This window comes from Motacilla alba, chromosome 5, assembly GCF_015832195.1.
Source record: "Motacilla alba alba isolate MOTALB_02 chromosome 5, Motacilla_alba_V1.0_pri, whole genome shotgun sequence".
Lineage (NCBI taxonomy): Eukaryota > Metazoa > Chordata > Aves > Passeriformes > Motacillidae > Motacilla > Motacilla alba.
Window position 1 is genome coordinate 47527469 of NC_052020.1, and position 15780 is coordinate 47543248.

At 35.0% G+C, this 15780-nt stretch overlaps 1 protein-coding gene across 4 annotated transcripts in view; it reads right to left on the reverse strand.

The window, feature by feature from the left end:
- Window positions 1-297: 297 nt before the first annotated feature.
- Window positions 298-15780, reverse strand: part of DICER1 (dicer 1, ribonuclease III) — a 64105-nt gene continuing 48622 nt past the window's right edge. For 2 of the 4 annotated variants that reach the window (XM_038139244.1, XM_038139245.1), the window contains exons 24-29: window positions 14701-14856; window positions 10605-11487; window positions 8282-8550; window positions 5544-5706; window positions 5372-5447; window positions 4532-5071 (exon numbers count right to left, since the gene is read on the reverse strand). In XM_038139244.1, the coding sequence (XP_037995172.1) occupies window positions 4906-5071; window positions 5372-5447; window positions 5544-5706; window positions 8282-8550; window positions 10605-11487; window positions 14701-14856 (1713 nt within the window). In that variant the 3' untranslated portion in view covers window positions 4532-4905. Of the gene's footprint in view, window positions 5072-5371; window positions 5448-5543; window positions 5707-8281; window positions 8551-10604; window positions 11488-14700; window positions 14857-15780 lie in introns of all 4 variants that reach the window. The other 2 variants (XM_038139246.1, XM_038139247.1) reach the window with 2 other exon arrangements.

Below are 15780 nucleotides of genomic sequence, written 5' to 3' on the forward strand. Positions count from 1 at the left end.
CTGGGGCCTCCCAGCTCCAACAGACATTTTGCAGGTATAATGGTCAACAGAGAGATCAAATTGTACCACATACACCATCATTTTTAACCTGAGTGTCCCTTAAGAGTCTTCACATAGTTCTGAAGACAGTTCATTCATCAGAGGAAGTAGACAAGCAGACTTGTCTTTAAACAAGGTGAAGAAATATTGTTTTCACAAATGTTTTCTTTTTTTTTTTTAAAATTGACTGAACAGCAATTTTTTTGTAAACTCTAGAAGATTTATGGAGACATTAAAAAAAAAAGCAAAACGACAATACAAGGTGAACAGACCATAACTTTATTGGAGATATACTCAGCTACAATTATTACAAAAAACTATTAAAGGTAATTGTGATCCATAAGGTGCAGATTGCAAACTTCTGCAGCATGATTACAGTATGAATGAATTACATTTTATGTCCCTTAAAGACAGCTGCAGCATGTGATGGTAAATATTTTATTGTCCATCAAATTATATTTGTTATTCTTTCTACTTGATTTTAACCATCTTTTCAGTCACACTATTTACAATAAAAATGCCTGCAATTTCCAATTATTGTTCACAAACATTTTTCTCCCGAACTTGCTGCTGCAGTAAATTCTGAGTGCATCTACAAAGCAATTAAAGTAGTCTGTGGTTTCCATTCAAATAAAAGAGGGAAAACCCCAAGGATGAAATTTATTTTTAAGAATTGTAGTTAGCTTTGATAGAAGTTAATTTTAACTGCTAGTGGAGTATACTACAATGACCTCTAGATATTTGCTAACATAATTCATATTGAGTTACAGCTGATATTTAAATTACATTTGATGGTCATGAACTGTAGTGTTTAAAGTTTAAAATCTAATATGAAAGTAAAGAAATTAACTTCTTGAATATTAGAGCAATTGAAAAAGGATCAATGTCAGTAATTAAGTACCAAAAATCAAAATGCTTCTTGCTTCATTCATATAAAAATACAGAGATTTCCATGAGAATGTGTTCATGGGGAACCCTATCCAAAACAAACCCAGAATACTGTCAGAGTCAAGTGCAGTATCACAGCAGACCACAATGCTATTTGTCATTTTTGGACTGCATGTGCTGCTGTGACCGGGATACAAAGAGTTCATGTTCTGTACAGATAAATGCATAGAATATGTAGCATATGTTATGTCATATGCAGTAACATAAACCCCCCCACATTTTCCAGTTGATGGTTCTGTATCTGCTCACAAGGAGGAAAAATGAAACTCTGAAACATACATACAAGCACAAGATCTTCAGATATGTAAATGAATGCAGTTCCATTGACTAAAATGATACAACATCAATTTGCACCAGCTGAGGATCCAGCACCTCATCCCTGGGCCACCACTATATTCCTCCCCAGCACTGAAACTGGTTCTTGTTCAAGTTCTGTACTTGGCAGTTGCAACATACTACTGTGTAATGAGACTTAAAAATAGTAGGCTTTTTTTTGTATGGACTTTAGCAGCATCAAGCTGAACAAACACTTCAGAAGTCACTACTGAGCACTGAATATTCAGACTGGACAGATTTAGTTGAGGTTGACCAAATTACTAGGGGCTGTCTTCTCCCAAAAATTACATTATACGTGTAAAATGTTGGTTTGTTCAGAGATAATTACTGGAGTGTCAGTCAGAGGTCATTCTAATTTTAATTACTTCACATAACAGTAAAATGATGCAGTAGAAAAATAATAGCTTTAAAATACAATCAAGAGTTGTTGCACATCTTTGTTGTATTTCTTCCACGTACAGTAAAAATGCCACAGACGTTACAAATGACCTATTTAAGTTGTGCAAGTAAATGACACATTGCAGGCATTAAAAACTATCTTTTTCAAAGTCATTAAATCAGAACAGCAGCAAGGCCAAACCACATTTTTCCTCTCTGTTAAGCATTTTTTCCTTGAAATGAGGTAAAGCATGGTACCAAGTGCAATGCTTATTTGTGCTACATGAACAGAACAGCGCAAAAAAAAGCCATAAAAATAAAAACGCAGCATAGTTAGGAGGACTGTTTAAAGTACAGTATAACAGGACTTAGATAAACAAACCCCAAGGTTCATGCCAATTAACCCCCACACCACTTATGATGAGCCTGTGTGGTTGCTTTTGAAGATGGGCTGCAACAGTCCACTTACACTTGTGCTTATAGCACGTCAAGTGATTTCTATCCCAACCTTCAAATGATCAGATTTAGGTCTTTAATAGCATACACTGTCCAGTATCAAAATCATATCAACTGTAGGGTAAAACACACAGATGTGTAACATGGAAACTAATATGGATTTTCTGCCTCAAAGGATAAAAAGTATTTCAATGAGGTCACACTGGAAAAAATCGCGGCATTTAAAAATGCATCAGCAGCAGAAACTACTTTATAGTCAGCCACTACACATTTCAGATTTCCAATTCATACGCTTTATCTAGTAACAAAGTGATCATTAAACTGTTCTGAAACACAGAGTAGGTTCAGCTGATTTTGTCTGCACCCAAACACGCCATAACCACTTCACTGCTAACAATTACCTGAAACCCCTGAGAATCTATAACCTTGTAACAATCAGTAAGAATTTTAGGCATTCAAAGAATAACTGAAATTTTAGCTTTTCATAATGCAACTAAAACTACTTAAGACTTTCTAGATGGTCTGATTTAATCTGCTGATTGATGTCTGGCCAGAAACACAGAATTGTTGACATGAGTAATCATGTATTTTCACTAAGAAAATTCAGTCCTACTACAAAGAGAGCAAGCTACAGCTTAAATCAGTGACCTTTTTTAAACAGCTAACGCAAAGCAATCTACATCTGAGAATTTGGACTGCATGTCTTTATTGTTCCATATCACCATATCATCTACTTGATGTTCTTATACCTCCTTTTATGACTGAAGTACCAAATACTAGACTTTTCTAAAAGCTAGTATTTTAATTCTTGGTTTAACTCCTATAACAAGCAGCTTTCAAATACAAGAACAGTCCTTTTCACAGACTGAAAAGTGACTGAGATAGCAAATATACAAACTTTTGAAAACTGTATTTCAGAAAAGCTTAATGTCTGCCCCTTGTCACTAAGGCATTTACTTTATTTTTTTGTTAAGAAAGCAAGAGCTGACAGTTTTTATTTTGTTTTAGTGTGCATTTGTGAGGAAAGGGTTTAAAAGCAGGAAATACAGTATTTGTATGTAATTTAGTTCATAAGACACAGCATCAAGTTCAAACTATTGTGCTGGAAAACGTTAAAACACCTTGCTCTGCTTTCTCAAACTTCAAGCATAATTAACAGGGCAAAATTGCAGCAAACCTCTACTGATACTGGTGGGAATACAAGACCCACAGCTTTTTTTAAAAGGTAAATTAAGAGGTATTATAGTTACAGTGCAAAAAATTAAAATTTCAAGCATAATATATAAACATAGCACCAAAACAGAAAAAAACCCAATGCATGCAAAAATAAAAAGGAAAAGAAGAGAAAAAAAGAACTGAGGTATTTAAGTGAAGAGTGCCTACAAAAATCTAATTAAAGAAGTATAGGCAAAGCCTAAAAAATACAAGTATGATTTCCCCCCACGCTCCCAGTAGACCGAAACATCAATGAGCTAGTTTCTCTAAATTAAGGACCTAAATCACAGATGTATCAAAAGTACGGCAGTTATATCTCAAACATCAACTTTCATGTTACTTAACAGCACAACTTTGGTAGATGAAATATGCATGCAATTCTGAAAAGTACAGTAAGAAATTTACGTGGAAATATCTCTAAGTGTAAAGGTGCTCTGTTTGTTAAATACGTAACCAATTGACTATAAAATCTGCAGCATATCTTAGGTGTGATATGTCTAAGGTTGTTTTGTTAGTGACAGTTTGCACTGTGCAATTATTTGTTGCTGTTTCCAGTATTGGAACTATCTAGCTTGCACGTTTGTGTAAAATTGGAATTTTAGCCAAAGACCATATTTTGTTTATGGTATAAAAAAAACTGTAGACTAACCACCTCCTCAGAATTGTTAAAAATAACCTAATTACATATATATGAATATAATTTCTATTATAATCCTGTAATAAGTCACAGCTATAGTAATGAGTTGTACTGTAAATATAGAGCTGTATCATTGTAAAATGCATAAGAAAATGAAGGGAATGTAAAACAGTTTGTTCCAAAAGAGATCAGAAATTAAAGATTATTAATGAGGGTTTATTTATTTTTAAGGCAAGAACCTTTTTTTATGCAAGACTGTGTGGCATAAGGAAACCGAAGTTTCACTCTATCAGTATGCCAGCCATTTCAATTAAAATCTGTCCCTAACAAATAAGTGCAATAATGATTGGGAATGCCATCTTAATGTAAAAAGATGACATGGAGAGAAAAAAAAAAGGAAAATAAAAAGGAGAATACTGGCACACTTAATCTTTCTTATACCCAATCATCCAGTACAGTTTATCAACTGCTTTATGACTGGCACTAGTGCACAGATTGAAGAATTCCAAGATTACTATATATATAAATCTAGCAACTGCATTAGGCATAAGCTCCCTGGCCTTCTAATACTAAGCAAAGCTGTACTGACAAGAAAAGTAAACCAAAAAGACCTGACAACAATTATTCTGAACGCTTGCTAAATGTCATCATTAAAGCACTCTCGTGATTAAACAAAGCAGAAGTGAGGAAAGAAGACAAGATTGTGTTTGCGCAAAAAACTATAACTACAATTAGTTCCAAAATTTTATACATGTTAAATGTTTTGTTATCTATTCTGTTATCAAACAAACTTTAAATTCTGTCTTCCAATTTGTTCCTCTCAACATCAACTTTTAAAAATTTGCTTTATTTGTATGTTATTTTTTTCCCCATTTCATTTATTTTTAAGAGGAGTCTCAGCTGTTTGGGACCTGAGGTTGATTTGCTTTGAGGCTTCGTAGTGCTCTTCTCGCAGCTGCAGATTTGGCAATCCTGTAGCTTCTGCCAACACCTTTAAACTTTCCCTTTCCTACAACTTCCACTGTAACTCTGACCTTCCCATCGTAAGTTCTTTCCGCAGGACTGCAAAAATATACACAAGAATTACTTACTGCCAAGGCAAGGTAATGTGAAATAAGAGACCTACATTCTTTTTTTCTACAGAAGTTAAAGCAGTAAAATTAAACAGAAATCATTACATTTCTCAGAAAGCTATGCAAGGAAAAAAAAATAAAGAACAGTGCACACAATGATGATTAGGTTAGCTGCTTAGTGCAAAAGAAATTACAAGTACTTTGTGACATTTAAAAATTCTCTGTAGTTCATGAAGCACAGTTTAGAAACACTTTCTGTCAGTGTGTATGGAAGAAAGCATATTCTTACCTAAATTTGGCTGTCTCTGGCTCCATTTCCAGCAGCTCTCGCACTGGGGAACGGGGCACATTAGCAGAAAATTTTTCTGTTTGATGAAAAAAGTGAAAAACAAAAATTAGCTTTGTTCTTTTCATAGCAGATGGCACTTTATTAGTAGTAATTTTCTGAAAGCTGTCAGTACCTATTAGTGGCCTCATCATTGGATAGTACACTTGCCAAACCATTTCCAAAGACATTCCACTATCCATATAAATGGCACCAGCAAGGGACTCAAATATATCCCCCATGGCCTTTGGTACTTCAATGTCTTCCTCTTTTTCTTCATCCTCTTCAGATCTTCTGAGCTGTTAGCAATTTAAAAAAAAGACAAGGGTGGGAGGCAGAGAAAAAGGGAGGGGAAAAGAGAGAAACTATTACTTCACTTCCAGTAAAACAAAAATCTTCAGAAACGTAAGCTCTCCTACATCCTATATCCTGTGATGCTTCCTCAAAGTTTCTAATTGGCAATCTTCCACAGCAAAACTGTTGTTTTATTCCCCAGTGAAACCAAGCTGCTGGTTATATCATTTTCCAAATATGGAAAAAAAATCCAAACATCACTGTGTACAGGATACTTTCATACTCTGTGAATTCCTTCTGTGATAATTCTGTAGGATTTCACCATGGGTCTGTTCTTCCCAATTAGAACCAGACTTCCATCAGTTAATACTAGAAAGCTACCCATAACAAAGGAAGAGTTCACACATCATGTATCTCTCAAAAAGAGACTTTCAAATTCTCTTGAAGTCCAGTCTCTGGATGAAAGTTGCATGTACCACTCCTTACCTTATTTATCCCTGAAGACAAGCATGAAACAAGCACTAGAAAAATAAGATATTAATAACTGGAAAACATCACCACCAGACTGAGCTAAAAGACACATTTAGGTATTTAATGCACCAGGCAGTGTTTTCTTCTATGCTACCAATTTAAGATAATAATCTATTCTCATTATCAAAAATAAACTTTCAGTGTATGTCTTAAAGGTCTTGAGCTAATCTAATCCTTTATTAAAATACTTTAAACACATGTAATATACATTTGCCTAACTCCAAACAAAGTAACTTGAAAACAAAGATTTGTCCATTATACTACTCTGCCTGAAGAGTAGTAAGTTTCTGTGAGTCTTTTCCCCCAGCAGCTACACTCCCACTCTGTTTGGGGCTTAAAATCCAATTCAGTTCTCTTAAGAGTGACCATAATGCTTCATAAACATGTTCCACCCAATATTTCTACCTGAAATAAATCAAACAAGTAGTCAGACCTGATGCATACAGCAATACAAACAGCAATTTTGATGTTAAAAACCAAGTCCAACTGTTCTGAATAGGGCACTTCATACCAAGTGTAAACTGAAGCACTTTTGCATTATACTGAAATAACAGAAGAAGAGAGAAACTAAGAGCTGTAAGGCAAGGGACAGATGTTTCATGAGTGAGATGTGAAAAAAGAGAAAAGCAGATGACGTGGAGATACACATGGAAACCAGTCTAGCTGGCATGAACTGCAGAAACAAAGACTCTTACATGAAATGATGAAATAAGAGTTTCAGTAATTCAGTGCCAGACCAAGATAGGGAGCAGGCGTAGGGAGAGTGAAACAAGGATTTTATTTGAAACAGCTATCACACAATTTGGTTGCAACTTTGGTGAAAGTTTCTTTTTGCATACTTGCAAGAACTGAGCAAAGCAAAAAACAACACAGTAAGCTCTGAAAATAACTTCCTAGCCTTTTCACTTATATAGTGGAGAAAACAAGAGAGATAAGAGTTTAATCTTCTAATGTAAAGTAATTTATATTATGTAAACTTCAGTGGCATATTTCTTATTCAATGTTTAATGAATTTTTCCCTTAAAACATGGTTTTCACTTTGCAACAGAGTGCAAGGGCTGTGAACACATATGTGACTGAAATATTTAGACACCTAGAGTTTTAAATTGTCTATCACGAAAAAAACGTACTAAATATAAAAATAACATGCTTATTTAGTGCTGGCATATTGTCAGACAGAATACTTTTTAAAAGACTGGTCATTTTTTCAGAAGACAAATTATTATGGACATCTACTGGGTAACACTTTTAAAGAAGGATAATGAGTAGTCTCTATCTTCCAGATCCTGATTAGAACTTGACTCACAAGATCCTTGTTCTTACAGATTTCCTAACCAGCTTATGTAAATGAATTACTTTTACCACATTCTCCCAAAAATAGTCCATTATCATCAGCTTTCCTGCACGGCACAAAATATGGCCTGTGTTTGCCATATAGTGAAATAGTGAAACTATTTTTCAAGTGGCTTATTTGAAAGATGCATATAATGTTTCCCTGGCTAGCAGAATGCCCTTAGGAGCATGTAAGACATACTTGAGCATAGTGCAGTAACATCTCCTCCACCAGAAATCATAAGAAAAACAACAGAAATCTCTTGTCAGTGTACTACATTTAATGATTCCAGCATTGTGCCAAGGTAGCTTTGTTCATGGGGTTGTAGGGATACCCTACCCTGAGTCAGCACTATGTGATTTAGCAACTCTTCACCACTATGTTATTTTGTAGTAGTACTTCCCATCAGCTGGTGAAAGCAGCAAGCTAAGTGTGTGCCCCACATTGTTCTAACACCACAAGAGCAAAACAACAACTAAAATCAAGTGTCACAGAAAAACTTAGAGGCAAATGGCTATTAAGTTAAATAACTGCTGTAAATTCTAATTGATTTCACACTTTCTGAAGGCTGCATTTTACTTTGCAGATTGCATCCTTTTACTACCGGGAGCCTGCTTGTTTGGCTGCTGTATGCATAAAAAATTACAAAAATGTTAAGAAATACAGTGACATGCTTCAAATCAGATACTGAACATATTTCTTCTACTTCCACTAACCTCAGAATCCATTCCTTGCATTTCATTCTTTTCCATTTGAAACTGCACAAAGTCATCAATAACATGAAACAGTTCAGGAGAGACAGCTTTGAAGTACTTGTGGTAGTCATACTTTACAGCTAATGATGCAAAAATGGTATTATTGACTAGAGCAGATCGTAGGTCAGTAAGAACTCCTGGAGAGTGCTGCCGTGGGTCTTCATAAAGGTGCTTGGTTATGAGGTAGTCCAAAATTGCATCTCCCAGGAATTCTAAGCGCTGGTAACAATCTTAAAGCATTGGAAATAAAAGAATGTACACCACAATTAAGTTTAACACACACATTTTTTCCAGGCTTTCTGGATAAGAAATTTGGTACAGTGCCATGTAAATTCCACAAACTAACGAATGGTCAGAGAAGACAATCTGTTTTTTAAAAGAAATATCCTTGTGTTTAAAGAGATTCCTAATGAAATACTAAAAAAAGAAAAGAAATCAGGAAAAGCAGGAGCTGTATCTAAAAATAAAGCCAATTTTGAACAAAATGTTAATTTGGTAGGCTAGAAAAACAGCTCTGTTTATAATCAATAATGTTTTTACTCAAGATCTTCATGTGCTGAGAAATATCAAAAAGTAAATTTAAGAGACTCTGCCAGCAGGCTGATCTGAACACTGTAACAGTTAAAACAAACAAAAAAAATTAAAATGTAAAACCAATTAATATAAAAATCAATGTATTAAGAGCAGGGGAACACAAAATCTGAGTTTTTGGTGTGATTTGCCACACATTAAGACACCTTCAACAAAGATCCCTTTTTAGGATGTCTTTTAAACTGAAAATTAAAATTGTCAAGCCTTTGCTTTTTTGAAAGTTGTCAGGGGCCATGGGAACAGAGAGCTAAAAACATCTATTTTTAAAACACAAACAAAAGCAAAAACCGTCTTGAATGCAAATACAGGTAGGAAGGCTGAGAAGGAAGAAGACAAACTAATAAAGGAGTTACCATGAGAGTGAACTGACTAGCACTAAGTTGCTATTATAGCAGCTGAACCTATGACACTGCCAGATCTCAACTGCTAGCTATTCCTTAAAGAGAAAAAGTTACAGATAACAGCCACTCACAGTTGTCTCATTTGGTAAACAGAAATGAAATCAAAAGTTTTCCTACAGTTTCAACAATGTAATTTTAATTTGACACTATGCCTCAAGGTTTCTGGTAGTGTATATATATATATTTATTATTTATGTCTAAAACTAAAGAAATAATTTACTTTCAATACATTTTGTGAAATATTTGTAAAAAGTAAATACATATGTGGGTAATATCCCCTACAATGAAAAACTAAAGGAGCACTTCTGTGTTTTGTCAGAACTGTTTCTCAATGCAGTAGGCATTTAAAAATTACTTATTTTTTTAATGAAAGCAGAGCTTTCTCACTGTTTGGAATAAAGGTCCAATTCACTATGGGAAAAATTCAGACTGCTAACTGCAAAGAAATTTGCCAGTCACTACAAACAGGGTTGGAATTTTACCATGGTTTGCTTTTGATTGCATATTATTGTAGGAAAATGCATTCAAGGTTTTAGAATGAACAAATATTACATCAATTGGTATAAGCAAGAGCAATTAAAGATCACAGAAATACAAATTTCTACTGCTGTAAAATCTTTTATGAGATCATGTACAGAAACATTAAACGTTAATCTGAAACTAATATTTAGTCTGATTTAGACAATTACTTCAACTTTGACTTTAAATATTTACTCAAATAAAATGCCCAGAGTTAAATTAAGACTTTGAATTCACAGCTTCAAAGGGAAGTCTCCACATTCTGCACTGCACTCCTACAGATTATTCAGCTAATAAAAGCTGTAGTCTACAGTTCATCTTCAGAAGTACAGACAAAGTGTAACGTTCTTGGGATTCAATTACAGAACAAATTTGCTAAATATATTTGGAAAATATTACTGCTATTTCCTGAAGTACATGGCAATTTTCCAGAGCTCTACGAAAACTTATTTCCATTAAATGAGGATCTAATGTCAGTCATACACAGCTAGTGATAGAGCATTTATCACTGATGCTGTTTCTTGAAACTTTGTGAGGCCTCAGTAAATATACTTTATCTGCATCAAGTCAAAATATGAATAGTCACTGAGATACAAATTGAACAAGCATCCCCATCTAACAGTAAGCAAAATGCTATTTGTAAGACACTGTATTCCAAGACTGTTGTAACATGTGATGTCTAAAAAAAGTCTATACATGAGAACACAAGATACTACTTCTCTTGCTTTTGCAATATGAAGAAAAAACTATAGAGGTTTTTGAAAACAACTTACCAGTAATGGTATTATAATGGTAAGAGGCATGAGTAAATGCCTGAAGAAGATAAGCCTTGTTCTTAAAACTGTAGTTTATTTTCTTCTCAAAGTTTTCAAAACCAGAAATAAGGTGATTCAGGGTTTTTTCAGCATCTGGGTGATCAAACATACACCTTGGTGGAATCTTCAAACAGCCATACTCCAGATCTTTACACAGAGAAGGCTCTGAATTAACTACAGAAGCAGCAACAGAATTTGGTGAAAGATTTTTCTGCTCACTGTTACAGTTCTCTCTGGTAGCACACAGAGTGCCTTCCCAATCAGTCTTTTTAATTACAGGGAGCACCTTCAGCCCCAATGAACACAGGAAAAGCTGAGCAGCTCTTTCACCACAGCTGGTCAGATAGCAGCCCAACAGGGCTTCCACACAGTCTGCAATGCTCTTGTCAGCAATACACTGCTCTGTATGCAAGTCATAGGAGATCGACTGTTTTCCTGCATCAACACCACAGTTTTCTTCTGATGGATTCCAGAAGCCCACTACAAAATCATCCTCTTCAACAGCCTTGCTAGGATCCAGATAGCACATAGCATCCCAAGAGCTATAGTCAAAATCATCAAAATCTGATGAACACTGAACATTACCCATGGATGACTTTTTGGGTGCTTTCCATTCATAGTTTGAATCAGTGGTTGAAAAGTGTGAGAGTGAAATTTTCTTCACAAAAGCCCCTGATCCCATTAACATATTATCAATGAATTTGATATGCTCCTGATCATACTCCAGAAAATCATCTTCAAAGTCTGTTTCTTCCTTGGGCAACCTCCACATTAGGTCTTCATTCTCTTCATCATCATTGTAATCATCAAGTTTACCATTAGCCAACATGCTTTCCTTTGTCTATGAAAGAACACAAACAAAAAAAGGTGCTGAAGAGGGAAACGACATACTTTTACTGCAGAAAGATCAGAAAAGCAGGATTTGAGAAGTATCTCCTCATAATAATACAGCTTTTTTTATGTTCCTAAGTACACTGTCTGATCAGATGCACAATACAACCTCAACTTCCACAAGGACTGGAATAATTGTCCTAAAATACAAACTCTTTGTAACTAACCTACAACAGCGTGTGTTCTACACACAGCACATGCTGCATTTCATAGGAACCTGTGCTTGTACTTGAATGTCAGGGACACACAATGAATTTTGTATCTACTAAATGTTATACACTTGCACACCTAAGTAAACAACTGAAATTTCTAAATTAACAAATTTTAGGAAGTATAAGAAATTTCCAGATGCATCTTTCTCTCAAGCTGCTAAGTAAGCTATTACAAATGTTGAATCAATGCAATTTTGAAGATTTTTTTTTCTACGTCTTTCTACATTGAAAATGAATTCAGTGGGGTTTTCTTCAGTTTTTTGGGTTTTTTTTTTTTTACAGGCTACACTTCTAGCCCTAACTAATAAAAGAGAAGGCAAAAATTGTCATCAATTTTCTAATACTTACATACACACCCACAACAGCAAAATTAACGACATGTTATGTCTTTTCCATCCTCATAATGAACAAATTGGTATGGACTGATGTAAATCAAAACTTGAACACAAATATTCCCAAACTATATAATTCTTTATAATTCTTTACAATTTGTCATGGCCCCTATCCAGGAAAGCATTTAAATGTGCTTAGTTAAATGCACTGGTAGTCTTCCTAACATCAAAAGGACTATTAACAGGCTCAACACAGCAACACTGATGTCAGCAGGAATTCTGCCACTGAATTTGACAGGAGCAAGATCAGGTTCAAAGCACTTTCCCGGACTGGGTCCTGAAAGCCAAAAACATTTTGAATCAAGTGAAACAGCCTCTATCCGCCCTGAACCTATGCATGTCATATTGCAGGGCTCAGTCACTAATCTTGCAAATCTGTGAACCAGATGCTACCACAGGGGATGCTTCCCTCTGGGCAAAATGCACACCCATCCAGAGGTGTGGATGGGTGGCAGCTGTAAGGGGCACTGGGCAGCACTTAAAACTTGATTAAGGATCAAACAGATCTCAGTGCTCCTCATCGGGATGGACCGGGCTTAGTAAAGTTTAGTAACCAGAGGAGAGGAAAAAAAAGTGGCTATAGAAGTTCTTAGTTTAGACATTCTGCTGAAAGAATTCCTGCTGCTGTAATTCCCTATCTCACACACACACAGTAGGGATGTCTGTAACTTAAACTGCTCAGAAAGAGATATCAAAACTGGATTTGAGATAGTTAATTTAGATACTTGTAGTAATATAAAACTTAAAATAAGATTAATTTAACAGTCCCAACAAGGACAAGTGCTGTTTTTTCTTGTTACACAACACCCGTCACATTTACTACTGAAATAAAAAAGTCTCTGAATGAGACATGTGTATATGGATGTTCCAAAACAGATTCTGGCATCTATTTTTACAAAGATGGAACGAATTGTAAATTTTTACTGTGGCTTCATTCACAAGTTTCTTAAAATGAAATTGTAAGTAGCAGGACAGCTACATGAACTATCCTAACATTGTCTCTACGTTACTTCTTGTACATTAGGAAAAAGTTCTAAGGAATAAGGATGAGCAGTGGCTAAAGGAATCAGAAAGCAATTCTGATCATTAACTCTTTTGTTATTAGCATTTAAAAAAAATCAACTATGAACTCCAGAAGAATTTTTTTCTTAAATAATATCTGACTAATTTTCCTGACTAATTTTCAGGAAGTTATTGCCAATTAAAAGGTGTCGCAAAATACATGTTTAATGCTTTTTTAGTGCTCTTTTGGAAATTAGCTATTTCATAAAATGAATGAAGATTCTTTCCCTTAATAAAGTGTGATAAATACTAACATTTGACTACTATGTTTTAGTAATAACTTGTCATATTGAGATCTCTATTTTCAGTTATAGACCATCAGTCCATGGATAGAGAATGAAATTTACATCCAGGAAAGCAAAATATCAACTTGGCACAAACCCCCACCCCCACTATTTAGCTGCATCACTCTCTGTACTTTTGTCTGGAACCGTATGTTTTATTTACAAATAAACAGCAACTATCACAGAGGAAGTGACCACTGAAATGCTGTGGAAAACTGAAACCTTCTAAAAACCAACAATTAGCTCCAGTCCCAAACGTACTATCTCATTTGCCAGAAAGGTATAGCAGGAAGTCTCTTTGAAATGAAATCTTGGCACAGTACAGAACCACAATAATCAGGTTGTTTTATGTTGCAATAAACATTTATTTGCACAGTACATCCACCTAACAGTACTCTCATGTGCCCTCTGGTGGTTCCATAGCCTGAGTGTGGTCTTCAGAACTAGGAAAATGAAAGATGCCCTCCCACCTCCTTCCCCTGAACTCCAAACCACTCTGAAACACTTTAAGGTCATGTTACTGACTGCTACGATCACTGGTATTTCTGAACATGTCCTTCTACTCCTAGAATGACAGAAAATAGTGTGAACCTTTCCTCATTAGGATTTGTCATTGTGAAGCGTTCAATAAGACAGCGAGGATGTCAGTGAGAGAGCTTAAGCCAGCACTGTATCTGACATGAGAAGCAGCACTCAGTCATACCCAGGGTGTAGCCACCAGCCGTTAATATTGAACATTATCTCAAGACAGTTCTACGCCTCAATCTGCCTCAGCACTGTGAAAAACACCAACTCTTTTTCATGTATTCCATAAAGGTGAACTCATTATTAAAAAGCAGACAGTGTTCTGCCCAAGTATATTACAGCTAAAGCAGTGGTGATAATACCATTTCAAATTTCCAACAGAAACTTCTGAAAACTCCTGTGAGCAGGCTAAATATCAGCAGAAAAGCTTTTCTTCTCTGCTTCTCCACTAATATCTACACTCAATACTGCATGATATGTAATAAATTTCCTTACTTCAGGTTTTGGTTAGAATCAGTTTTCCTCTCATTTTCTTACAGAGAAGTCTTAGAAAGAAAAGAAATATATTGATTTGACTTCTCTTTGCTGCAAACAGCAAAATAATTGGGGGTGGTGGGATGAGGTAGAGGGCAAAAGAACACAGACACACAAAAAAAATACTTGTCAACATAGTTAAATAAATTCTTACCATTTCATCTTTCTCCCACTTGTCAGTGTTGCTCTTGTCCTGATTCACTACGTAACCAGGAGGAAGCCAATTGACCGGGGGATCAAAAATCGACACCACCATGCGACTTGGCAGTCCTTTCTTTTTTCCAAGGCGATACAAGTTACAGTTGCTGACCTTTAAGAAGAACATTCTGATAAACCTTTGGACATACATTTACATAAATAGGCTAAAAGGCAAAAGGCGCAAAAAAATGTTACAAGTAAAGCTGGATCTTAAATTATTATGCATTTTCTCCAACTCTCAAAAAGGGAGTTCAGCTTTCATAATACAGTAGAACCAACTCAAAGCAAGATACATGTCTTCCTTTTTTTTTTTTTTTTTTGAGGCCAAGCATATTCAGTGTGACTGTTTCGGTTAAAGAAATTTAATATATTGCATTCTCCTCACAAAACAAACTGATTGCAACTTTTAAAATAATAGTAAATAGAACCTGTACAAGTGTCATTTATTACCAATATAAATAATCATTATTCAGACTACATTTGGAATGAAAAATTCTTATTAACAGGTAGATTGACCTAAACCTTGGCATTAAAAGGTGTTAAAACAGTTCCATATAACACTAATTAAGTCATAATCCAGATGTGATTCTGATAGCCTCTAAAATTATTTTAAGTATTTTAAAGGGAAGGGAAAAAAGCATTCTCAGATACAAATATATTTCCCTTTCTTTTTTAACTATCAACCAGTGATCTTTTTTTCTCTTTTTAAATGCACTTCACATGCTTTAAAGTCTTAAAATTTGAACTTGAATATTCAATCACTTCTTTTATTTGAACAGTGCAACTTATTTAGCCCTCCTTATCTTCCCAGATTAAACTATACAATAATTTCATTTTCAGAGTAATGCATTTTATTAGAGGTCAACAGTCAATGCCTTGGCATTTAATTATTTAATTGCAATTATCACAATCATTTGGAAGAAAAAACAAAACAAACAAAAGTTTTCATGGTGGATTTTTCTAGCAGGAGCAGAACTAAAGACTCTGCTCCCTACTGTTTGCATTTACTCTAAAATACTTCCACAAGTTTTATTGC